Raw genomic sequence first — 23,665 nt, 5'->3', positions numbered from 1 at the left:
GTTTCGTTGACCATGTTTCGTGCACGAAGATATCGGATTTCTTTGGTGATTGCCGTGGTTTTTGTCCTGGTGATCCTCCATTTTACCGGATCTCACGATCCACCTACTATCCTACAGGTCCCTCCGCCGCCGCCGCCTGCTGCCGATCACTATTCCTCTCCCCAATTCCCCAAGCAAGCAAATGACCAGCTTAAAAATGGATACAACAGCAACAACAATAACTACGATAATGGAGGTGCTAGAAATCCCGGTATCCCAGCAGCTCCAGAACTCCTAGAACAACAACAACATCAGGAGCAACAACGGCCGCAGGCGCAGCCCCAGCGACCCTCACAACAACGCCCGTCGCAACAGCAACAATCTCCTTCCCAAGACTCTTCCTCTGTCTCCGATAAAGGTCCGGCGTCATCTGCAGGACATACAGGGATTGACATCGACAGGCCGCCAAAGAATAGTAATGAAGGTCCCAGGCCGCAGTCTGGCGCTCAAACGCAGGCCCATCACAACGAGGAAGAGGCTGAAGATGACGTCCCTTCGCCCGTTCACTGGAAACCAATGCCCGAGCAATACCCTATTAACCCCGAGGCCCAGATTCCATTGCCTCCCCGGCAGCCGAAACTCCTCCCCAGACTCCAGGCGAAATTCAAGGATGAGTCGTCTGCGGACAAGATGCAGCGGCTACAGAGACTGGACGCGGTCAAGGCAACCTTCCAGCACGCGTGGAACGGTTACAAGGTCTCCGCCATGGGTCACGATGAGGTCAAGCCTCTTCGTGGTGGATTCAAGGATACTTTCAATGGCTGGGGAGCGACGCTGGTTGATACCTTGGATACTCTATGGATCATGGGGTTGAAGGAGGAGTTTTCTATTGCAATCGACCATGTCAAGAGAATTGACTTCACCACGAGCAAGAGAAAAGATATCCCGGTTTTTGAAACGGTGATTCGTTACCTTGGCGGACTGCTTGGTGCATATGACATCTCGGGACACAAGTACAATGTGCTCCTGGAAAAGGCCGTTGAACTTGCCGATATCTTGATGGGTGCTTTTGATACACCGAACCGGATGCCTACCCTATTTTACAAGTGGACTCCGTAAGTTTATATCGATCGCTTCTCTGCAGTCTCCATTGTATCACGATTGCGCTGGGCTGACAGAGAGATGTTTCAAGGGACTACGCTTATCAATCGCGCCGGGGGGATTACAAGGCAGTTCTCGCGGAACTTGGCTCGCTCTCCCTTGAATTTACTCGGTTGGCCCAATTGACCAAGGACAATAAGTACTATGACGCCATTGCCCGCATTACCAACGCCCTGGAACAGTTCCAAGATGCAACCAAGTTTCCTGGTTTGTGGCCTCTGCAGCTCGACGCTTCTGGATGCAGAAAACCCGCTCCTTCCGGGCGAGATATCTCCAAGGGACAACCTGTCAAGGCTTCAACGCTCCCCTATGGAATAGAACTCAATTCGACAGCCTCGATCTCACACGCTCGGAGACAACTCCATGAAGGTGCACAGGCAGCCACTTATGACGATGATTCTACAGGGAGTTTCTACGCTACGGAATCCGATACTACTTCAGAACGGTACAGGGACCGGCCGCCGCCTCCAACAAATCCGGCTTGCACCGAGGGCCTCAACAATCAGGTCTCCGGAACGGATAAGTTTGGGTTTGGAGCTCTTGGAGATTCGACATATGAGTACTTGCCCAAAGAGTACATGCTGCTTGGTGGGAACAACGAACAATACCGCACCATGTATGCCAAGGCCATGGACGCTGCCCGAGAGCATCTCGTGTTCCAACCCATGCTCAAGAACAACCGTGATGTCCGGTTCCTGGCCACTGTCACGATGACAAAGAAGGTCGATGAAAGTCACCTAGCTCGTACGATCTTTGCCTACGAGGGTACCCACCTTACCTGCTTTGCTGGTGGTATGTTCGCGATCGGTTCTAAGCTGTTTGGAATTGAAGGTGATCTGGAGCTGGGCCGCCAGCTAACGGATGGTTGTGTGTGGGCCTATGAGACCACCAAAACTGGAATTATGCCCGAGGCCTTTAAGCTGGTCCCTTGCCAAAAGGACAAACCATGTGAATGGAGCGAGACTGCGTACTACCGCGCCTTGGATCCGTACGCAGACGAGCGACCAAAGTCTCACCGCAAGCGTGCTTCCAAGAACAGTAGCTGGCACGTCATTGCCACCGGCGAATCCGGCAAGCAGGAAGATGATGAGAGCGACACCAGTGAAGAAATTGAGAAGAAGGATCTGGAGCCAGCTGCCGAAGAGGTGAATACTCCCTCGCACGAGGAATATGTTACCGCACGAATTCGAAGCGAGCGCCTCCCACCCGGAGTCATTGGAATCTCGTCTCGTCAATACATTCTGCGCCCTGAGGCTATCGAGTCTGTGTTCATCATGTTTCGCCTTACCGGAGACCCTTCCTGGCGCGAGAAGGGCTGGAAAATGTACCAAGCCGTTGCCGAATACACGAAGACTGAGTTGGCCAACTCAGCCATTGACGACGTGACGGTAGAGAGTCCCCGACCGCTGGATAGTATGGAGTCGTTCTGGCTGGCAGAGACCTTGAAATATTTCTATCTCCTCTTTAGCGACACGGATGTGGTGAGCCTTGACGAATATGTTCTGTAAGGGCTAAATTCCCCGAAACTCCCTGGGCCGATACCGACTGACCTTGACCTATAGAAACACCGAGGCGCATCCCTTTAAGCGCCCAGTCTACTAATGCTAATAACCTTTCGCTCTATATCCCCTTGCGATATACCCGTCGCCGTTGTTGCTATTTTGCTGACCGGCTCTTTGTAAAAGTATCGATACCACGTTTCCAAGTCCTTTCTGAACCCTGAACCTCGAGTCGGGGAGGCCTTTTTTTTTTTTTTCTTTTCCTTTTCTTTTTTTTTAATTCATCTGTACCCTGTTAATTGGGCTGTATTGGATTGTCCCCCGCGGTGTTTAGCAGCGTACATAGATGTCTGCATTTGGGTCCCTGTATTGAGCAGTAGTTGAGCTGTTAGACGTACCTGTCGATAATGTCGGAAATTGCCAAAGGGAACCCATTCCAAATCTACCATTTTAGCAGAGAGATAAAGATAGAAATTGGTGGCCATGGTTGAGAAGGTGGACCACAGGGCGAATTCCCCGCCGCACCGCCAACTCAGGCGTGGTCATCAATAATCTTCCGGGCCATCTGGAATTCCTCTTTTCCCTCCCTCCTGTTTCGCCTTCCTCTCACATCGCTCGGTTTCCTGCTCCTTTTACAACTGAACGCCCTTCTACAACCTCTTTTACCAGAAGCGTCATCGCTTCTCTTCCTCCCTCCCTGCGGAGCCCCCCTCCCCCCCCCCCCAGCCAACTGGTGTGACGGGCGCAAGACGGGATGAGTGCAGAGACTCGTCCGGCCCGACGACGACGATCGAGTAGTTGTGGGAAATGGAGTTTGAGGTCTCCGTGGAAAATGAGCAGCAATTCTGGGCCAGTGCGTTTGCCCTTTTTCTTTTCTTTTTTTTTTTTTTTTATTCTTCTTCTCTCTGTGTGGGCGATTCTCCGAATCATTGAACTAACACCATGATGTTGTGGCTCCGCAAACAGACATCCAAGAGATTGTTTCCACCCCTTGCTCCTCGGAAGACTTAATTGATAATGCGTTACGGGCGTATTTGAGTTTTGCTACTAATTATAAAGGTGTGTACTGGATTTGGTTTCGTTTTTCTCTTCGTGGGGGCTTATTCCTGGTTCTAATTCTGGGCAAGAGCAATACCTCCAGTCCGAGTTAGAGGTGACGAGATGTTCGTTCAAATTGATCTCGTCGACGATCTTCGTCGCCCATACCGATTATGTCCGGCGACAAATGATCTACGGTCTATTGCAGGTACGCAGGCTTTGGAAGGTCGAGGTGATCTTGTTTCTCACAGTCCAGACAGGAAGATGATTTCGTGACCCTCCAGTTGATTGCGTCCTGCCTCCTGTTCGATGGCCGGCAGCATGAGGTTTTGTTTCATATGATGAACGAGGAGGGTGTGTTTCCGCGGTTGCTGGAGCTGCTACATATACAGACAAGGGAGGGGGATGACAACACGGCCGGGTTACGTCGACTTTTGATGGATCTGCTGTATGAGATGTCGAGGGTACAGAAAGTCAAGATTGAAGATCTGGGTGAGTCGCGTCCTTGTGCCGGTGGCGGTTTGCCCGCCGCAGCATATCCTGAAGGGGTTGGTTTTCTGACGTGGTTGGGAATAACAGTTCTCGTGGACGATGATTTCATCAGAGGGCTTTTTGATATTATCGAGGACCTTTCATTTGATGCTAACGATCCGTATCATTATCCCGTGATTCGCGTGCTGGTATGTCCCTCTTTCCCTAGCTCCATCAAGAGAACCCGCTGACGGTTCCTGATAGTTGGTTTTGAATGAACAATTTATGATATCTGCCCATACCCCCGAGGACGGCCAATCGCCTGCGAATTCGTTGACAAATAAGGTCATCAAAATATTGTCGATGCATGGAAATCTATACAAAACTTTTGGAGAAAATATTATCCTCCTTATTAATAGAGAAGGTAGCTTCCACCTACAATCCAGATCGATCTAAACCAACAACTCTAACCCTGAATAGCGGAAACGTCGTTGCAGCTTCTCACCTTGAAACTCTTATATCTGATTTTCACGACCCCTAGCACCTATGAATACTTTTTCACCAATGATCTTCATGTCCTGGTGGATATCCTAATTCGAAATCTCCTCGACTTGCCCGAGGAGGCTTCCGCTCTTCGACACACCTATCTTCGGGTGCTGTACCCGTTACTTGCACACACACAGCTCAAGTCGCCGCCGCATTACAAGCGAGCGGAGCTGAGGCGGATGCTGACGCTTCTTGTCCGCGGCCAGCTCTCCGGGAACGGCGAAGCAGACGGTGAGAAGATTATGCATTTTGACGAAGTTGATGAGACGACAAGACGACTGGTTTTACGATGCGCTTCCGTCGACTGGCTACGCGATGAACCACAGGAACCGTGTAAGCTTCTACGAGTTCCGCAGAAGGAGGATAGTGGGTTCGCATCTTTGACCGCAGCGGATATTGTGTTGAATTCCGAGGTTGATCCTGGCGCATCTTTGGAGTCATCCCAAACCCTCTCCTCTCCGAGTACCAGAGAGAGCTCGCCTGAACCTTTGTCAGCCACTGCTCTGGATGGACTCGACGCTTCCACGCCTACTCTCGCGACAGATCACAAGTTTAGCCAGGCCGAGCGATTAGGGATGCATTTGGACCCCGCCTCCTCATCTAGCCTCAGCGTACATGAGGTCGCATCCCAACGCGAGAAACCGGGCGTCATCACGCCCAGTCGCCATGACACCCAACCACCTGATCCCCAGACGAGTCCCACCAAGTCCAAAATCAAGCCGATGCCCCCGAAGGCAAGACGTTGGCGCGGCAGACGCGCCACGGGCGACGAAGACAGCATCCCCAACATCACCGCAGAGAAGATCACAGAAGAGAGCATCAGCCCAGGGCAAAACAGTCCGAGCCCCCTTCATCCATCTACGCCTCTCGCGGCCACCCCGCATCTTCTCCCGGAGACCGACCGACGAAACTCGACCACGACGTCTGGTCTTGTTCCGCCCTTACCACCAACCCACGCCCGTCGCTCTGCTTCGAACCCACCGCCGGCTGTACCGCCCCCAAGACGTTCGGTCGTCCACCACCTTTCCAGCCACTCTACCCCCGTCACCAGTCCCTCCAGAATGCCACAGCAATGCCCCAGCCACAAATCCATCCCGAAGCCAGAACCCCCGAAAGCTCGTCGCTGGGGGCGCGGGAGACACGCGCAGACGGACTCGGAAGAATCGCGTCGCAGCCAGACCAGCATCAGCAGCGTCCACAGCACTGCGTCCACACAGCACCGAGAGCAGTCTGCGGGAATTCCTTCTACCAATGATACCGCTGTGATCAGTGTTGAACAGGCAGTGCAAAATGTCACCCTGCACTGAGCGGCAAGGGCAGCGGCCGCGGCCCATGATATCTTGATGCCATGTTACGACCGACTACATTTGTATTAGTACTCTACCATTCGCATAGCATAGTCTGGAGGGTTTTTTTTTTTTTTTTTTTTTTTTTTTTTCATACTACAATGAAATCCACGCATGATAAAACTCGTCATAAGTGCCGAACTCCGTATAAGTGAGACAAGTCACAGCACTCATCCGAATAGAATCAGAATCCCTTCCTCATTTCCGGTTTTGACCACAACCAACCGCCGTCTCCCTGGAACGGATCAGGGGTTGATTCCATGGCAGGAATGTGGATAGATTCTCTAGAAGAACCAATCGTCATAAAGGAAAAGAGCCAGAGGTACAGAGTCCTGGACAGCGATTCATTATTGGATCCGACAAGACTGCCAAGTACGAGTACGCTGGATTTTCCTATTTGGGCAAATATCGCCAGTCCTCAAGATCCACCGCATATTTATTATTAGATCGTTGCGACTCAATTGCCACAGGTGAACCCATTTTTAAATGATGCTGGTTGTCTTTCATTAACAATATCTACTCCTCTCCTCTCCTCTCCTGCTACTACTACTACTACTACTACCCTCAGAACGAACAAGAATAGTGCACTACCTCAGTAGCATCATGGATACAAGCAACCACTATATCCCGTCAGCCACGGCTCCAGAGAAGAAGCGCTGGATCGATTCCCGCATTTTCCATCTCATCCCCCGCGCCCTCCAGTTCCTCTTCGCCGTCGTCGTGGCCGCACTATACGGAATCGACCTGGCCCACGCAACCAAAACCCAAGCCCACGCCGAAGCCCCCTGGATCTACGCGGAATTCCTCGCCTGCGTGTCGGGACTCACCTGCACAATCCACATCCTCGCCACGGCCATCGTCTCCGCCCCCAAGCCCGCGTGGGATCTATTCGACGCCGTGGTCTTCATCCTCTGGCTGGCCCAGGTAGGCGTCTTCGGCACAATCTACTGCGCTCCTTTGACGGCCATTCCACCGGAGTACGAAACGGCTACGCTGTCGATCTCCCGCATGCGCGCCGGCGTTTGGATTAGCTTGGTGAATATGCTGCTGTGGCTTCTGACGACTGTCCTCGGGGTTGCGGGATGCATCCGTGCTTGTTCTTCTTCGCGCAGGTCGCGTCGTCGGGATGCGAGCCGGGGGGGGGACGACACCTGCGATGAGATGGAAGTGGGCAGTCGTATCCAGAAGGATGTGGATGATCGGTTGAGCTGGGCCGATGCGGAGAAGCAGATCATGGAGCATTGTTCGGATCAGCCGCCGGAGTATAGAGAAAAGGATGTCGCGGATATGTGGCCTGTCGAGAAGAAATAAAGCAGATCCTCCCCTTTCCTTCTCTCTCCTCTCTCTCCTCTCTCTCCGCCTCCCCCCGGCCCGGGTTCTCGGGTTTAGGTTTGGGTTTGGACCTTGGACCGAACTGTGGAGATAAAAAGAAGGAGGGAGGAAACAGGGCATCTCTGAGAGGAAGGGAAGTCTTGATATATGATGGATGAATAACGTAAACACACTCATGATAGCTGGCTATGAAGTGATCTCCTTTTTCCATATGATCTTACCCCCCCGGCAACCCTGAAATCGAACCCATAACCCCCCCCCCCCCCCCCCGGGGAGAAAAAGACCGGAGCAGATCATGGCTTCCTTCGACTGCCTAAACACACACTCTCTCTCTCTCTCTCTCTCCATCTCCTTGAATGAGAACGAACCCATATCATGGCGTCGAGTGCTACACTGGAGACCAGAATGTTCTCGCAAAGAAAGACACACGCGGGTTCGACGCAAATGAATAAACCAGGCCAACGCTTGAAGGGGCTCCCGGTTACTAAAGCTTGTATTTTTCACTAGTTAACTAGTTAGTCAGTTAGTTAACTAACTACTAGTAACTCGTTACCAATGGAAATCCAAGACTTTTGACAGGACAAGAACTACTACTACTACTACTACTACTACTAGGATCTCAACTGTCCAGCAGAACAAAATAACTAGAGGAAAAGAAGCTCATCCGACGTATTTCCTTTTCCTACCACGAGGTAAACTGTGACAATGCCAGCACTGCTCGAGAATGGAATCAGCGACCCGCTGGAAATACCGCACGTGATTCTGGAAAGGGTGAAATTATTTATTGAAGAAGGCAAATATAGCGGGACGAAATAACAAAGAGGCCGGCGGGCTTGTCTCCGGTTTGCCCATGCCCATGCCCATGCCCAACATAACTAATGAACGGAAAAGGAAACGAGAAAAAAAAAAAAAAAAAAAAAAAAAAAGCCCGGCACACAACTTCCACTCGAGAGAGAAGCCAGGGGGAAGGAAGGAAGGAAGGAAGGAAGAAAAAAAAAAAAAAATCAATGCCGCTCAATGCCCCAGAACTTCTCGGCCCCAAAGGTCCCCGGGGAATCCTGCTTCCAGGCATCGTCAAACGCACTGAAGAGAACAAGATTGCCATGGTTATGGGCAAACGCCTGTCGAAGACTCTCGATGGCCCTTTGCTGGTTCTCGGGGGAAGGCACCGCTGCGCCGTTGACTTGGCCGGCATGGGGCCAGCCGGACTCGCTGATCATGGTGCGTTTGCCGCCCGCGGCAGCGGAAATATCGTGCGCTTGCCTGCGGACATACTCTCCGGCTTGCTCGGCGGTCTGCGCGTTATCGAAAAAGGCATGGCAGTTTGCAGCGCAGTAATCCGATGCCTGGCAGAGCTCCGGGTGTTCGAGCATCTTCGAGAAGGTGTCGATCGTCACTACGGGGCCCTTGTATCCGGCATTGCGGAGGTAAGTGCGCGCAGACCGGACGGCGTTGGTCACATCCGGGACCGAATTTTGACCGCGGTTGATCAGCTCGTTGCCCACAGAAACGGTGTGGATAGTGGTCCAGTCCCCCGCGGCGGCGTCAGAGATGAGTTTCAGACTGGCGTCCAGGTTCTGGAGGTCGTATACGCCCGTGAACACTTTCAGGTTTCGTTGTCTTGCTGCTGAAACTACCTTGTTGGTTTGGTCACAGTCCACGCCGTAGATACGGACAAAAGCGTAGCGGCCCAGCGTGTCCATGTCGCTGTTGACTTGGTCCTGGGACTTGCACGTGTTATCCGCGTTGTACGGAGAGTATGAAATTCCAAAGCGGCGACCATTTTGCGGCTGCGGCTGCGGCTGCGACTGCTGTGGGTTGTGGTTCGCGACATCGGTTGCCAGGGTCGGTACAAGCTCATTGGGAATATCCAAATTGGGCACGCCAATAATAGGAGGGAGATCCGTGGGTGCCTATATTGGGATTAGCATTGGCTCCCGATTGTATCCCTTGTCCATCCAGACCTTACACTATTCACAGTTGTGCTTGGGTGGTGGCCCTTTCTCTGAGTCCCCAGCGTCTTCCCATTCTGGTCCACATAGACGGTCACTTCTATTGTAAGCGGTTCTGGTTCCGTGACGACATCCCGAACTCTCAACGCATGGTGGCCATCTATTTACAACCTTCGAGTCAGTATAGTCCTAGTGAGTTCGTTCTCCTCTTCTGCGTAATCGACGCACCGTGCCCAAAGCCAGCAACCTGATAGCCAAGCAGGAGCGCAGCCAAGACGCCAGTAATCCCCTTCATTGATTGCTAAGTGCAGTGCTTGTAGTTGTTCTTTCTGGTTTGAATGTGTTTTTCGATCCCAATCCAAAGGCAAGAAAGCCGCTGTTGGTAAAGGATGCTTTAGCACAAGACTCACCAGGATAGCTGGCGCGAGGAAGCAACACTTCAGCACGAATAAATCTGGGCCATGAGGAGAAAATAAAAATGTGTGAGATTCAAGGAAGGCCACAAATTCACTAAGAAATTCACCTCTGTCCACCATAGTGAATAAAGCATGGATATCTCCTCAAGGCTTCACAAGGGAGCCCCTTCTAGACTCCTCGACTCCTCGACTCCTTCACTTGACAGGAAGAATGCAAATAATCAATCTTTGACTTTGGTGGAATGTTTGGGTTCATACCTCCATGAATCGACAGTGAATTATTCCTTTCTCTGTGAGACAAGACATCCCTATATTACCCCTTCCTTGGACAAACTCTTAAGAGGGTTCGTTTCGAACACAGAACAGGAGAGCCCAAAACAAGACAAAAACCGAATTTTCATTAAAAAAAAAATATAATATCTAATAATGCACACCACAATGCCAGAACAGAAGCCAGATGATTAGGGTCAAGAGTTATTAAAGGGAGGGCTCATTCTGTTGGCCAAAAGAAGAAAGCAACCTTATGTTTTGTATGAAGCTATAGGCTCAGTACCAAAGTCCCGTTTAGTACACGAGCGCAAACTCACCGCAACCCGAGTCCACGTTCGTGTACTCTATACAGCCAGGGTGTGGAAGAGCAAGTATAGGTAGAAGAAAGGCCCGGAAACGAACGGATGGGAATTCGACGGGCAAAATCATGGTCGCATTAGTGGGATTTCATGACCGGGTCCTTAGGAAGGTGACGGAAGGAAAATTCATGAAGCCGTTACTTCTTTCTGCTAAGAACCTTCGTGATAGCATGGCGAATAATAATTCCGGCCTTTTCGATTTCTTTTTTCGTTAAGCCGATCGTTACGCACACTTTCAAGCCAGGAGGAACGATTTGCCTGGGCTCATAGTTATCATCAAGGGTCTTACGGCGAGTGATTAGAACGCCGTTTGTGAGGCACTAAAATAGAAGAAAGATGTCAGTATTTCCGAGACAAAGAAAGCAGCCCAGGGGTAGTGATGGCAGATCCCATACCTCATCAACGACATCTTGAAGGAGGAATTGTTGGTCTGCATAAGAAAGTCTCTTTGCAGCAACCACCTCGGGCTTGAGAACGAGGATCATGACGGGGTTTTCAGGAGCGCTGGTGCAGTAAACCCAATCACTCCGGGGATCGAGCTGAGACCACATGGCCTTGGTAAGGTCACGCAATTGTGAAACTGTTTCTGGGCTGTTCTGGAGAATATTGATCGTTGCACTGGCAGTTGTAGACAAAAGAGCAGGAAGAGCTGCAGAAAAGGTGTATGCAGCTGCGGAAATACGCTGGTGATGAACAATCTCCTCGGAGCCGGCACAGAATCCTCCTCCTGCAACTAATGGACCGGCCAGCGAACCCACAATCATATCAACTTCTGCAGCGTCGACGTTTTGGTGTTCAGTCACGCCACGGCCAGTCCTTCCAAGGACACCAAATGATGATGACTCGTCAAGAATCAAGCGGAACTTGTACTTCAGCTTCAGTTCAATCTAAACCTATCAGTTAGTTTATATTTTTTTTACGTCCCCAGGACAAGAAAATGAAGCGAGAAAAGGGCACTAACGATCTTAGGAAGGTCAACCAGGTCACCATACGACTCGAATAAGCCCTCTGTTATGATGAAACGCCTGGTAAGGGGTTTCCTTGCTTGTTCCTTGGTGATCTTGGCCAAAACCCTCTCCAAATCCTCCATATCATTATGCTCATACCACCGGACTATGCTTCGAGAGATCTGAATGCCTTTCCGAACAGCAAAGCTCACACCCTTATCGGCAACGATGATATCTCCGCGCTTGGAAAAGGCAGGGATCACGCTAGAGATGGTTGAGAAGGCCTGCGCGTAAATAATACACGAAGCGGTGCCAAGGAAAGACGCAACATCAGCCTCTGTCTTCATATGAACATCCTGGGTACCGTAGAAACCGCGAGGGCCACAGGGTCCAACACCGTAGTTTCGCAGAGTCTGAATTGCCTTTTCTTTGATGGATTCGTTCGTGTTGAAGTTATAGAAGTTATAGGAACCGAGGTTCATCACCGTTCGACCGTTGGAAAGCTTCGATTTAGGGCCAACTGGGCTGTAGTGGTTCCAAGGTCAGTATTCTCATCGGCGCAAGGCAACAATTTCAAACGATACTCCAGGGATTTTACCCAACAATAACCGTCCTCTTATCAACTTCCATCTCTTCTAGGGGAGTAGGGTTGCCCACAAGTGGCTCTGGCGTCCACTCATCCACCAAATCATCAATTTCATCCTCCGAGAGCTGGACGACACCAGGTTTCGTGGAATATTTCGGGGCAAGCAAATATCGTACGGCGAAAAGAAACAGAAACAACTCCACGGCAGAGCGGATCGGATCATTCTGGTAGCTGGACTTCACATAGCGCAAGAAAATAGCGGACCCAGGGACTCGATGGAATAGGTTTGCGAGCTCATGTAGGTACTCCGAAAGGAGGCGTTGGGTCTCCTGGATATCCATGATGGAACCGGGGGAATTAGGCAGAAGCGCTCGCGGCGCAGAAAAGGAAAACCAAAAAGAAAAAAAAAAATTTAAGAAGGCCTGAAAGGAGAACAGAAACGTCACGATAAGGATGATGGCATTGAAGTAGCAAACACAGAAAAGAGAGGTTGGAATCAGGGCAGGTAAACTCTAGGAGAGACGATGTGATGTGTAGACAGGAGATTAATTCGTGGTTGTTTCAACCGTACTCGTAAGGCGGGAACGGACCAATTGCCGGGTACAGCCGACACGTGACCTTCATGGGACAGTTGGTGTCTATGGGAGCAGAGCAATTTCATTCTTACAATTTCTCAGGAGATTTAACAAACGAAAGCAGTAGATGGAAATTTGCTAGTCTAATGAGCTCGCACAAAGGACAGAACAAGACACCTCGCGAATACAGAACAAGTTGGTAAATATCGGGTCCATTAATGTTAACAGAGGAACCGTCCATGAAGAGATTCCGACAAGAAGGAAAGAAATTCAAAAATAAGGGGGAAAAAAAAACAAACAAACAAGGTTCAGCAGCAACTTCAAGGCGCTGAATAGTTTATACAACTCGTTTCCATGATCAATATCCGGATAATGTAGCAAAGTGTAGTTTTGAAAGAAACAAGACAGCCTTTACGATGTCGTTGCGGCCGACGATGCGGCGATGTAGCCCTTAGGGAGACCCGCACCCGTGTAGTCGGTGGTAGTGTCGTTGTTGTTGGCGTCCAGGGGCTGCATGAGATCCATCGGAATGGTGGGTAACGAGATACTCATATTCCGGGCAATCAGGGGCGCGATGAGAAGGACGAGGAACAAGACAAGCATCGCAAAGTACAAGATAGCGAAACGAACGACCCTTCTCTTGCGGAGTTTAGACTGCTTGATAGAATAGATGGGAGGACGAATTTGTCGACTAGATGAAGGTTAGAAGACCCAAAAGAAAACGATAGCGCAACAGGGGAGCTTACCTTGGTCGCAGCCAGAAAAGGATAACGGAATGGAAGTTGTCGATGTAGGGGACGCAAAGTGCAGGCAACATGACAAACAAGAGAATATGGCCAAGGACAAAGTCCGCGGCGAAATAGCCCAACTCAGTGATCTTGCAGAGAAATTCGCGGCCTGGTTGGGAGAGAGTGTGCCATCCCATGCTATACCATTTTCCAGTCCACCAGGCAATATTTGACTGATCATGCTTGAACTCGCGAGTGAGAGCCAGTGAGATGATAAGCTTGTAGATGAAGCGTTGGATTGCAGCCATAGCAATCATGCCCAACACGCAACGAGGCCAAGACCAGTGTTCGAGGAAAAACATAACCTCAAAAATTACAAGGAGGATGATGACGGCAACAGCGTGGGCGATAGCAGCCAAAACAGAACCAAATTTCTTGCAGCACATACCCAAGAGTGGACCCATACAACAGGCCATGCCGAAGAACATACCAGAAACGCCAGCATTGACAGCAATAGGTCCAAATGCGACGATTGCGATACGGACAATGGCGTTTCTGGCCGTAGCATTCACAACACCAGTTCGAGAGTTGATGTAAAGGTACGGAACGAGCGTTACGGCAACCAAAACCAAGGGGGCGATGATCTCACTAAAGAAGATATTGGTGATGCGAGCTCGGGGAACATCGCCAGATCCTTTCTCCGAAGGCACACCGAGAAGTTTGCGCTTGTAACCAGTGAGACGGGTACGAGACAACCGACAGAAACCAATCCAGGAAGATGCATGCGATCGAGAGTTACCGCGAGAAAGCCAACGGATATAATCACGATAATCAATAAAGAAGTCATTCCAGGCGAATTGGTGGGGGTTGAAGAGGAACGGCGAGATGCAGAGGGCGAGCAGAGAAACCCAGAACCAAATGAGAGACGCCGTCCAGACGGTGGATGTGGCAAAGAGAAGCATGAGGAGAGCGCGAGCCCCAGCGTAGATTGAGGGACCGGCAAAACGAGAGTACAACACACCAAATGGAATACGAGCAGTGGCAAACCCACGACCAGTACCAATGTAGCGAGCACCACCGAAAGACAAGTTTTGGTGAACAGCATTAGCATAGATCTGGCACACAAACACCTCAAACATGAACGAGAAAGAACCAAAGTGCTTTGCTAGACGTGTAGCCATGCGCCACAATCCTCTCTCAGTCAACTCTTGAACCGCCAGGGGCACGAAGGAGATGAAGAACACAATAAAGATGGAAATAATACAACGATTGACCCAGTTGACGATAGGGGTGAGATTTGCACATCCGGTAGGTCGGAGAGGGTCAGTGATAGGCAAGTTCGGGTTATAGTGGCACATGATCGTCTCGTGCTTCAGGGCACCCAGGTTAATGAGGACAATCATGAACATTTGCACTGACAACATGATAAACATGTTGTTAATGTGGAAACCAGCGTGCGCATAATAGAATGACAAAAACCGGTCAAGAGGAAGCTGGGTACCAAGGTAATAGTACTCTCTAGACAGCATCTGTTCACCCATACCAGTACCAATCTTGGTTGTGAAGTTGAGAATAGAACCGAAGCCAAGATCACGACCTTTACCGCATTGGAAGTATTCACAGTGCTTGATGCGGCCGCCACGAATCATAGCATTCATACCAGCATAAATATCCTCGTTCAAGTGCAGACCCTTCTGCGCTTTGGAAATACCACCTCTAGTGGTCATGAAGATGCCATTGAGGAAATCCGGGTGACCGTAATGAAGCTTTCCGCCGATCTGAGCAAGGGTACGTGCGAACAAGGTACCGAACGTCTGTTCTTTTCCAGCAGCAACGTCACCCAGAACACCAATGTTCTCGGAGAAAATGTATTCACGGGCACCGAGAATAGCAACGGGAGTCTCGCCGGAGGAGGGAACGCCAGGGGTGTAAGGGGAGACGTTATCAGTTGTCAATTCCTCGAATTCAGCCAGAACGCTACGGATCTTCAAGCATTCTTCAAGATAGTTATCCTGATTGGCATCAATGACCTGAATATATTCACCACGGTAGAAGATGATCGAATGGTTTTGGTTATCGGATTTGCCGTCACCAAGAATCGGGTTTCCGGAAAGTTGAATTCTGAATTTAGGTTTACGCATGCCATTCTCGAGGAGCTCGCAGTGTCCATCAATCAGAGCAGAATACAGGCGGGGCTCTTCGCCCTCCTCGGCAGGAGGTTCTTCATCCAGGTATGCGATTTGAAGGTCGGGATAAGCGCGAAGAAGGAATTCTGTGTTTTCACGTTCCTCTTTGGTGAACTTGGCATAACGCTGCATAGAGACGCAAATCTTGAACTTGCGACGAGCCATTCGCTCTAGCTCACGCTCCAGTTTCTCTGAGTTTCCGCCAAACATCTGGACAACTTCAGGGTTCTCGACACGGTAGAGGAGCTTGATAGCCCTGCTATAGTTCATGAAACCAGAAATAGTTCTATAGAGCGTCTGGGAACGCAACGAAGACCAAATACGGGTTCGGAGGGTGTATTCCGGGGCAGCGGACTTAAAACCAATGCAGTAGAATGGAAGATCATCGATTTTGCTTTTGGCAGCGTCTTTCTCAGTTTTCTCAGATTCTCCATTGAACTGAGAGGTCTCATCAGCCAAGATCTTGGTATCCTTAACAAAGCAGTCCCACTCATGGGGATGAAGCTGCTTCAGGTACTCCAGAAGAGTCACGCGAGAGTAAGGTTCATCTTCACGGATAATTTCACGAAGAGACAGCAGAATCTTCTCGCCATAATGCGGGATCAAGACCGTGAATGTTGGCATGTTGTCAACAGGCAGAGGCTCAGGCATGGGAGTGGATACAGATTGCGCAAAGAATGAAATACGACGCTCAGCTTCACTGCCTGAGGGAAAGAATTCGGTCTTGAAGGACTGATCCTCCTGGGAAACGAAGAAAGTGGGTGCTCGAAGAGTTCGCTTGCCTTCTTGCTCCGAGGGAACTTGATGGTAGAGCAATTTCTGAACATGATCGATAGCAAGCAGATGCTCCCGGTACATAGAAATGATGATGGCATTCCACACTTGGGAAATTAAGACCTTTGGCTTGTACTTGATTTCCATGTCCGTGGTAGCCAAAACCTTCGAGTAAATACGCTTGGGGAGGCGAGAGAAGATGTTTCTCCAGGGGGACCAGATGGAGACACCCAGATAGAAAGACCGAGCGACAGAGAAAATGGTATTACAGATAATATACCACAGGTAGCTGTCGAGGAAGAAGAGCGTCAAATCCATGAAGAACATGAGGCCGAGAAGAATCTGAGGTTGGGCACGGCAGAGGACGTTCGGAATATACGTGACACCGGCACAGTGATGAATCTTCATCGGCGACAGAATGCGAATGGGGTCTTTGAGAGAGAGCGTCAAGAAGAAGTACGACTCACACAACTTGGCGCCAAACACACAAACCCACAGACCATAGGACATCCACATGTCATTGCCTTTCAACCTTGGATAGCTCGCAGTAAACGTCTGACTGGCAACGTATTGACGACCATTCTTCTTCAGATAGCTGCCAAATAAACCACCGAGAGGCATGATACCACAGAAAAAGAATGTGGCCAGAGCGATGAAGAAATGTACGATGCCGACAGCAAGAGGAATTTTGGCATTAACGCTGTCAGAGAATCCAAAGACAAAAACACCGGGGGCCAGATTGATGACGAGGAGCGCAAGGAGGAACAGCAGGCGCTTCGTGAGATGTTGAGCGCCCGCCCAGCGTCGGGGCACGTACAACCATTCAGCCAGCGTGGCGAGAACTTGGACCAACGCAACGACCGCACCGCCGAAACCAACAGCAGACCAATACCTCGAGCCTGGGGGTTTGTTATTCACCTGCTGCTTGTAATCGTGCGTGTAGAGAGTAGGCGCATTGTAGGCAGTAAAGAACCAGAAAGCGCCAAAGTGGATAACCCAGATGCGGTTGAAGTTGGTGATCAAGTGGAACCATGACCGTGTTTCCTTGAAAGTCTTGAAGAAGGCTTTTTTCCAGTTGACTTCCTTCAGCTTGACCCATCTCTCGGCAGCCGGGATATCAACCAGTCGAGTCTTATCCTCCAGTGCGATTCGCTCAATACCTTCTGGATACCAGAAAAGCTGGTTCATATCGTCGTATCCGATGATTTGGTTGTGGTCGCGCTCCCGACGAACATATTTGCCATCCATGATTTCGTACCCTTGGTCACGGCAGAACTGGTAGAGGGGTGTAATAATCTCGTTCAGATAAGTGAACTCCTCAACCGGTTCCACGCGATTCTGGCATTCGGGAGAGTTGTAATAATCGTCTGCACACTTGAAGATGAAGCACAAACACTCCGGCAGGAAACGGACTTGGTTTGCCTCACCCCAGCAAAGCAAGAACAATGCTAATTGGCGCACGCGGTCATGCTGAGACATTCGGTTCATCCGCGTCTTCCATCGATATTCAGCAGCTTCCAAACTATTATCGCCCTCCAAAGCCTCGAGGTTTTCTTCAACATTTTCGGGGTTCTCTTGGGCCTTTTTCTTGGCCGCGTTGCGGGCCTTTCTGGTCTTACGGTCTGCTTTGCCCAGATTCATATTGGAGAAACCCACCGCATCGTCGAGATCCAAGTGGGCTGCAAAATACCAGCGTCGGTAGTTTGCATTGTCACCCCCAATGTAATCAGCATGCAACGACAAAAGAGCCTGGTTTGGAGTCATGCGGGAAGCACGAGAGTCCAACTGCGTCATCAGATGATCATACATATTTCGCATGCTGTCGCGCTGGAAACCGAATTTATTAACCAAGTCGAGGAAGATATCTTCGATCTCTTCCTTAGAGACGGGGATTTGGCCGTCTGAAGCCCAGGCGGGGTATGGCTCTCGAGATCGCTGGCTCGCGGGCAAGGAATTGCCGTAGTCCATGCCATACACGGGGGTCGAGGCTCCAGAAGACCGATTACCGCCATAGGATACTTGCGAAGAGGGAGGGCGATAGCCTCGTCCTGCATACTGGCTATCAGTATAGCTGTTGTACCTTTCGTCTCCGCGACCATAGTAATCCATGTCAGCTGCACGAGCAGTCTCAGATCTCATGGTAAAGTCGCTAAACGTTTCGGATTCTTCCTCTGAATCGCGACCTCCACGTCTACCTCTAGCCCCATTTCCTTGGTCGTAGTACTGGTCGCCGTAGTAGTCATCCTGGTGGCCAGCGTCGTAATATCCACCCTCTTGGTGGTAGGCATTCTCATTGCCCCCCTCCGCGTTGTAATAGCCGCTATCAGATATCAGCAAAAATGATCTCCAGTAACTATCTCATGATGGTAGACAAACCCTCTGTTGTCGTAATAGCCATCCCCATAGTCATGAGGGTCATAATAGCCACCCTGGCCATGTTCATCCTGGTAGTAAGCATCGGCATGCTGGTCCTGATGGCCACCACCACCACCACCACCCTGGCCCTGGCCCTGGCCCTGGCCTTGGCCATAGCCATCATCGTAATGGCCTGCTGGATAGCCCGACATTTCGACTAGCCACAATCACTGTGTTTGCAGCTTCTGCTTAATTCGTAAGTAAAAAGTCCATCTTGAACCCGTTCGGACTCCAAAATAGACTTACAAAAACAGTGGCCCATTAAATATTAACCTGACTAATCCTGAGATATCAACACATGGACGAACAGTATTTCGGACGTGGTCGACAAGTAATCGGGGAAGTTTTCGATGCAATAGGCGCGTCGTAAATTTCCTCGGGCTTGTTGTTCTTGTGAAGGCACCGGTCCTGTCCGTGTACGTACGAGTCGATCTCAACCAGGAAGATCGATTTTTTTTGGGGGGGGGGGATTCCCTAGGTGGGATTCGGAAAGCCGTCAAGTCAAACGAGTGCAAGAGTAAGGAAACGAGAGGATGACTGTTTTCGCAGATAAAAAGGTTCACGAGAGGACTGGACGACCCAAATGTCTCAGCCGAGAGCCTCCTCTTCTTTCCCCAAACGAAAGGAAGGAAGGAAGGGGGGTTAGGCCGTGTTGTCGAAGAAGTTTCGCGGGTACGAACCACAAAAGAGCGATCAGGGAGTGAAAAGAAGAAGAAGAAGAAGAAGAAGAGAAAGGCAAGAGTCAACGAAAGAAAGAAAAAAGTGAAGTCGAAAAATGGAAAGGAAAGAACCAAGAGAAGGACGAAGGGAGGGAGGAGGCTAGAGAGGTTGGACGGTCAGCGTAAAAAGGGAATCGATTGACCACCAACACTAAGACTGGGAGGGAGGGAGGTTTGTGTCTATTTTGGGCTTCTGGATCTGCTAAATTACTGTGCAGCCCCGAGTCGTGTAAGTATTTGCGCAGAGTAATACACCGCAATACTGTATATATTACTCCGGAGTCCCAGCATAGGTACCTTCCCCTTCCCAAGCTTGCCAGAGGTATCTCCGCTGGGGATGGGGGGTTCCGCGTAATGTTCTTTCTCTGGTATTACCGAACGCGGGACATGGGATGGTGCCACAACAATTATACACAATACAGCCCATTGGTATTATTACGTACCTTGCGGATTAGTCAGGAAGATACCTCCCCAATGTACACACAAAACACCCCTGGGGGGGGGTTTTTATTTCATTTTTACAGCTTATTGGGCTGTTGAATATTCAGTTCTTCTAGAACAGGTAGGTCTCCATAAAATGAGTATTCTGATTGGGTTTGGGTGGTCGTTGTCTTCAAAATTCTGGACCTATCAAGATCTTCAACTCGTTGGACTGGTTGAGGGGAAAAAGATTACCGCCCTGTTTTTACTCTTTTGTTGGCCACTCTGTATACGGAGTAATCTGTCGTCTATTCCCCAAACGCACCCCTGAACATTAAAAATCCCTTCCCGGGCATAGGGATTCTCAATACACTTATGATATATTCTCTCGCAGGGATCTCTTTTTTTTTTTCAATACTCCGTAATCAAATGTTATGATTGTACTCAATGTTTATGCCAGGAACTGGTTCAAATTTCCAGGAACTTTGGTGGGTTTCCAACAAATTACCCAAAGCATGAGGGTCTGGAAATCCATGGGTGGAATTTACCGGAGAGCGGCCCCTGAACCAAGACCCCACCATCTATCTGGCTGGCCACCAATGGACAACAGGATCATGGGGATAAATACACCGGTATGGAGACTTCAAATACACTCCGTCCGCGTTGTGTAATTGTTTTACGCATTGCATTATCTTTAGTTACAACACTGTACTCCGGAGGAAGATACATTTACTGCCTTCAGTTGGTATGCAGGGATGCCTTTATCTCATTCCTCATCCAACCTTGTTCTGGCAATTGCCTCCTAACTCGCCATACCACAGTGCTTTGCCTAGTGACAAGCCTATGCATGCGTCGCTATGCACTGTTTATTGTTATGATATTGATCAATTTTCGAGAGTCGTGCATATGTCAAGTGGAAGTTACAGTACTTGTACTCTGTCGTTGACTTCAATATCCTCATATTCTATTACTACTAGTAGAAGGACAGCTTTCCTAAAATAAGTCGTATGGAACCTAGACACGACTATTAATGGCGGACTATTGAAAGCAAACGTATTTTCGGATTTGTTTCCTCTCTAGAAGAGTTTTTTGCTGGTCTCTCTTTCGACTATATCAACACTATGTCCCAAATAAAATAAAACCTGGTACGGCATGTTGTCTTCCAAGGTTGTCTCATGGATGGATGCCATAGATTTCAGCCTCGACCAAGTATGTACCATTTCCATTTCCAGCCTTCTACCACCTGGGTGGACACCTAAGTATACCCAGACTACAGTAGTGACTTAAGTATTAAATGTATATTAGACAAAGCCAATCAACACAGTACGTTACAGAAGTTGTAATGATCCCATCACAGATAATCGATGGAAATGATAAAACCCCACTTTGGTCAAGTCGATGATGAAGTGGCTCTCCCAGGGATCCTTTTTGGGCTTCGCTTGATCGTCTTCCAAGTTTGAGAAACCCCTCTTGGATATTAATATTAACTTTTTCCTAGTTAATTAAATTTTTCATCAAAAGGATCTACAAAATTAATAGCTAGCCATAATTTCAAGAATAATCTAGTAAATCTACTATGTAATTGTCCCTCATTTTGATTCGGGGCGTTCCTTTTTGAAATTGGATGATATCCATCCTGGAAAGAATACGCATGGTAAACTTGGAAACATGGTATTATTAAATCTCTTTAAGTACCTACTAAGTACTCCGTACCTGGGTAGTGTACTAAGTACCCCCGCACCAAATACATCCATCTACAACTTCATCATTTATGCTTCATAATTTCCTTAACAGAGTGAACAAAAATCTTAGTTAAAAACTCTAAAGTCTACAAGATCAGATCTGCTAAATTTTTTAACACCTTGGAGGGTCAAATATTCCAAGATCCCCTATGCGTGAACTTGGTATTGTCCTGTAATCATTGTCACAGGCCAGTTTTCCAAAAATAACGAGCATCGGACTTAAGATCTCTACATCCACGGAACCCGCTGTTGTGTCCACTGTTCTCTTCTACGCCGTACCATTTCTTTATTCTCCGCCGCTGGAATGGATGGCGTGGACCTCAACTCTTTCGGCTCAGAGGAGTAATTATTTAGGTACGCGAGCTACTCCAGGAGTCCGTACGAGAATAACTGGACGAGTCGACAGTGGGAATAAGAAAATAGTGGAGGATGAACAAGCTAGTTGCAGGCTGGCGGGTCAGCCACACACGCCTTTTGGTGGCGGGTTATCAGCTCGTCTTCCGTGTGAGGAGATGCCGATGAATTCTGAATCGGACTTTGCCCTCGCCCTTGCAGAACCAACCTTAGAATCTTTGAAAACAAATTCTTTCTGTTCCCGACAAGAATAGTATCACTGTCGGAGAAAAAAAAAAAAAAAAAAAAAAAAAAGGATGCAAGCTGTCAATACTTCCTGGTACCTAAGTTACTGTAGTTAACTACTCCGTAGGGTACCAGGATGGACCAAACTAAAAATACATGATCCGGAGTTATCCGTTCTAAGATTATCAGAATGGCCAGCCAGGCTCTTTGAAGTTTGTGGTATTTTGCCAGCGCAGTTTCATCATCTCAGTTTAAACCAATCTCGAAACAAGCTGAGTGATTGCGTGGAAGTTGGAGTTTGTGGACACTAAAACGACAGTACTTTCAACAGTTACAAGTACCTACTACTGTATGTACTCCATAGGTACCTACTAGGTACCTACTAGGTACCTAGGTACTGTAAGTTACTAGGGGGAATGGGTGGCAAGTGCATTAATTGCAACTGAGGTGGGGATGTTCCATGGTCCCGTCCAACAGGATTTGCGAAAGGGGGGGGGTTTAATGTTTCAGAAAAGGTCCATCTGGCGGGTCTCTAGACTCATCCAGTTGTGCTTCAATTGGGAAAGAGTGAATTTCGAGCATGGTCTGAATTCTTAGTGAAAACGGGCAATTTTGGCTGTCCTACGGAGTATATGGAGACGTACCAGCGTTTGCCATACGATGAATAGAGTATAGCACTAGAAGCCTTGACTTGATTGCTGTAGTCGTGTCCAAATCCATGATCATGCCCCTTGGTGCCTCTGTCTCTGTATATACCTGCATGATATCCCACGGGAATAGGTCCAGATGTCTTACTCGATAGACGAAGGTCTCGCAAAAGAGCATGCATACAGCCAATGAGTCTTTGAGTCTATCGTTCAATCTCCTGAGAACAGAGCAGGCAACGATCTCCAAGCTGCAGTCCCGTCTGCCATCAGAGTCTCAATATATTTTGTCACATACTTGATACATGATCCGACACACCAGAACATCATAAATGGACACTCGATAATCTTAATTTGGCTGACCCTTCTGCTATAACCAATAAACAACTCAACTCAACGTACTGTGGCATCTGAAGAGCATAACTTACCTACACTAGCAAACCTGAGAACATACCGAACGCAGCAGCGACCGTCATCCCTACTCTGTACACCAAGATACCAACTACAAGGCACAGCCGACAGGCCTGTGTACGGAGTATCGAGTGCTTGTTCCACAGATTCCGCGATAGACAAATCTTAAAATTGTCGTACATGCACCAACCGTAAGGAGAAACCTGTCAAACAACCGCTGTCCGCATTCGGCAGCAGGAGCCGTCCCAGCTCGAAACCCCCAACATGCGCAACTTGAAGACACAAAGCCATGCAGCAGGTCCCTCTGATAGACACGTTCTCGTCCCTGGCTCTCAGCTTCAACGCGGATTGCCCAGTGTATGGTCGCATTACCGTCCACCTTTATCTGGCTTCAACTCCAGGGTTCGTCCCTGTACATCTTGGGTGAAGAGATAATTAAGCCTTTGCTCAAACCCTTCATCCCCTGAGCTATTCCCTGCTGTGGAGCTAGCTTGTGTATTTTTGCACCCTGTGATATCAGTGTCTCCCGTCATGGGGAAGCCATCGCGGGCTCTGGGCAAATGATAGCCT

The 23,665-nt window shown here is 49.1% G+C and overlaps 8 protein-coding genes across 8 annotated transcripts; 4 read left to right on the top strand and 4 right to left on the bottom strand.

The window, feature by feature from the left end:
• Positions 1–12: 12 nt before the first annotated feature.
• Positions 13–3,106, top strand: P175DRAFT_0464859 (class I alpha-mannosidase 1A; the record flags this gene model as incomplete). The annotated part of the gene is made up of 4 exons (XM_040894857.1): positions 13–404; positions 456–1,094; positions 1,172–2,644; positions 2,703–3,106. The coding sequence occupies 4 exons, from the start codon at positions 13–15 to the stop codon at positions 2,740–2,742; spliced, it is 2,544 nt and encodes an 847-aa protein (XP_040749570.1). The 3' UTR covers positions 2,743–3,106.
• Positions 3,107–3,446: 340 nt separating this feature from the next.
• Positions 3,447–6,001, top strand: P175DRAFT_0535088 (uncharacterized protein; the record flags this gene model as incomplete). Its single annotated transcript, XM_040900190.1, has 7 exons — positions 3,447–3,492; positions 3,606–3,698; positions 3,767–3,885; positions 3,938–4,196; positions 4,257–4,357; positions 4,413–4,572; positions 4,629–6,001. The coding sequence occupies 7 exons, from the start codon at positions 3,447–3,449 to the stop codon at positions 5,999–6,001; spliced, it is 2,151 nt and encodes a 716-aa protein (XP_040749569.1).
• Positions 6,002–6,532: 531 nt separating this feature from the next.
• P175DRAFT_0504078 (MARVEL domain-containing protein) lies at positions 6,533–7,632 on the top strand. Its single transcript, XM_040897769.1, has one exon. It carries the CDS (start codon positions 6,644–6,646, stop codon positions 7,349–7,351), a length of 708 nt encoding a protein of 235 aa, XP_040749568.1. The 5' UTR covers positions 6,533–6,643; the 3' UTR covers positions 7,352–7,632.
• A 744-nt stretch (positions 7,633–8,376) lies between these two features.
• Positions 8,377–9,860, bottom strand: scw4 (putative cell wall glucanase (Scw4); the record flags this gene model as incomplete). The annotated part of the gene is made up of 4 exons (XM_040900189.1): positions 8,377–9,285; positions 9,342–9,484; positions 9,553–9,625; positions 9,735–9,860. 4 exons carry the CDS (start codon positions 9,858–9,860, stop codon positions 8,377–8,379), a joined length of 1,251 nt encoding a protein of 416 aa, XP_040749567.1.
• Positions 9,861–10,506: 646 nt separating this feature from the next.
• Positions 10,507–12,243, bottom strand: lcbA (serine C-palmitoyltransferase subunit lcbA; the record flags this gene model as incomplete). The annotated part of the gene is made up of 4 exons (XM_040894248.1): positions 10,507–10,689; positions 10,765–11,256; positions 11,331–11,841; positions 11,915–12,243. 4 exons carry the CDS (start codon positions 12,241–12,243, stop codon positions 10,507–10,509), a joined length of 1,515 nt encoding a protein of 504 aa, XP_040749566.1.
• A 423-nt stretch (positions 12,244–12,666) lies between these two features.
• P175DRAFT_0504075 (uncharacterized protein) lies at positions 12,667–13,169 on the bottom strand. The gene has a single exon (XM_040897768.1). The coding sequence runs from the start codon at positions 13,078–13,080 to the stop codon at positions 12,889–12,891; it is 192 nt and encodes a 63-aa protein (XP_040749565.1). The 5' UTR covers positions 13,081–13,169; the 3' UTR covers positions 12,667–12,888.
• P175DRAFT_0352326 (1,3-beta-glucan synthase) lies at positions 12,950–19,057 on the bottom strand. Its single transcript, XM_040892913.1, has 3 exons — positions 18,827–19,057; positions 18,542–18,765; positions 12,950–18,485 (listed from the first exon to the last, which is right to left on the bottom strand). Exons 2-3 carry the CDS (start codon positions 18,730–18,732, stop codon positions 13,220–13,222), a joined length of 5,457 nt encoding a protein of 1,818 aa, XP_040749564.1. The 5' UTR covers positions 18,733–18,765; positions 18,827–19,057; the 3' UTR covers positions 12,950–13,219.
• Positions 19,058–20,208: 1,151 nt separating this feature from the next.
• On the top strand, positions 20,209–20,730 carry P175DRAFT_0352293 (uncharacterized protein). Its single transcript, XM_040892912.1, has one exon. It carries the CDS (start codon positions 20,354–20,356, stop codon positions 20,663–20,665), a length of 312 nt encoding a protein of 103 aa, XP_040749563.1. The 5' UTR covers positions 20,209–20,353; the 3' UTR covers positions 20,666–20,730.
• Positions 20,731–23,665: the final 2,935 nt, after the last annotated feature.

The sequence above is a fragment of the Aspergillus ochraceoroseus genome (assembly GCF_002846915.1).
Source record: "Aspergillus ochraceoroseus IBT 24754 chromosome Unknown P175scaffold_8, whole genome shotgun sequence".
NCBI classification, from domain to species: domain Eukaryota; kingdom Fungi; phylum Ascomycota; class Eurotiomycetes; order Eurotiales; family Aspergillaceae; genus Aspergillus; species Aspergillus ochraceoroseus.
This window is presented reverse-complemented; position numbering and strand designations above follow the sequence as displayed.

Coding starts and splice junctions, on each gene's coding strand:
- P175DRAFT_0504078 (XM_040897769.1), top strand. CDS start 6,644: ATGGATACAAGCAACCACTATATCCCGTCAGCCACGGCTCCAGAGAAG.
- P175DRAFT_0504075 (XM_040897768.1), bottom strand. CDS start 13,080: ATGCTTGTCTTGTTCCTCGTCCTTCTCATCGCGCCCCTGATTGCCCGG.
- P175DRAFT_0352326 (XM_040892913.1), bottom strand. CDS start 18,732: ATGTCGGGCTATCCAGCAGGCCATTACGATGATGGCTATGGCCAAGGC. Junction 18,486..18,541: donor GGCTATTACGACAACAGAGG/GTTTGTCTACCA, acceptor GATATCTGATAG/CGGCTATTACAACGCGGAGG.
- P175DRAFT_0352293 (XM_040892912.1), top strand. CDS start 20,354: ATGGAGACTTCAAATACACTCCGTCCGCGTTGTGTAATTGTTTTACGC.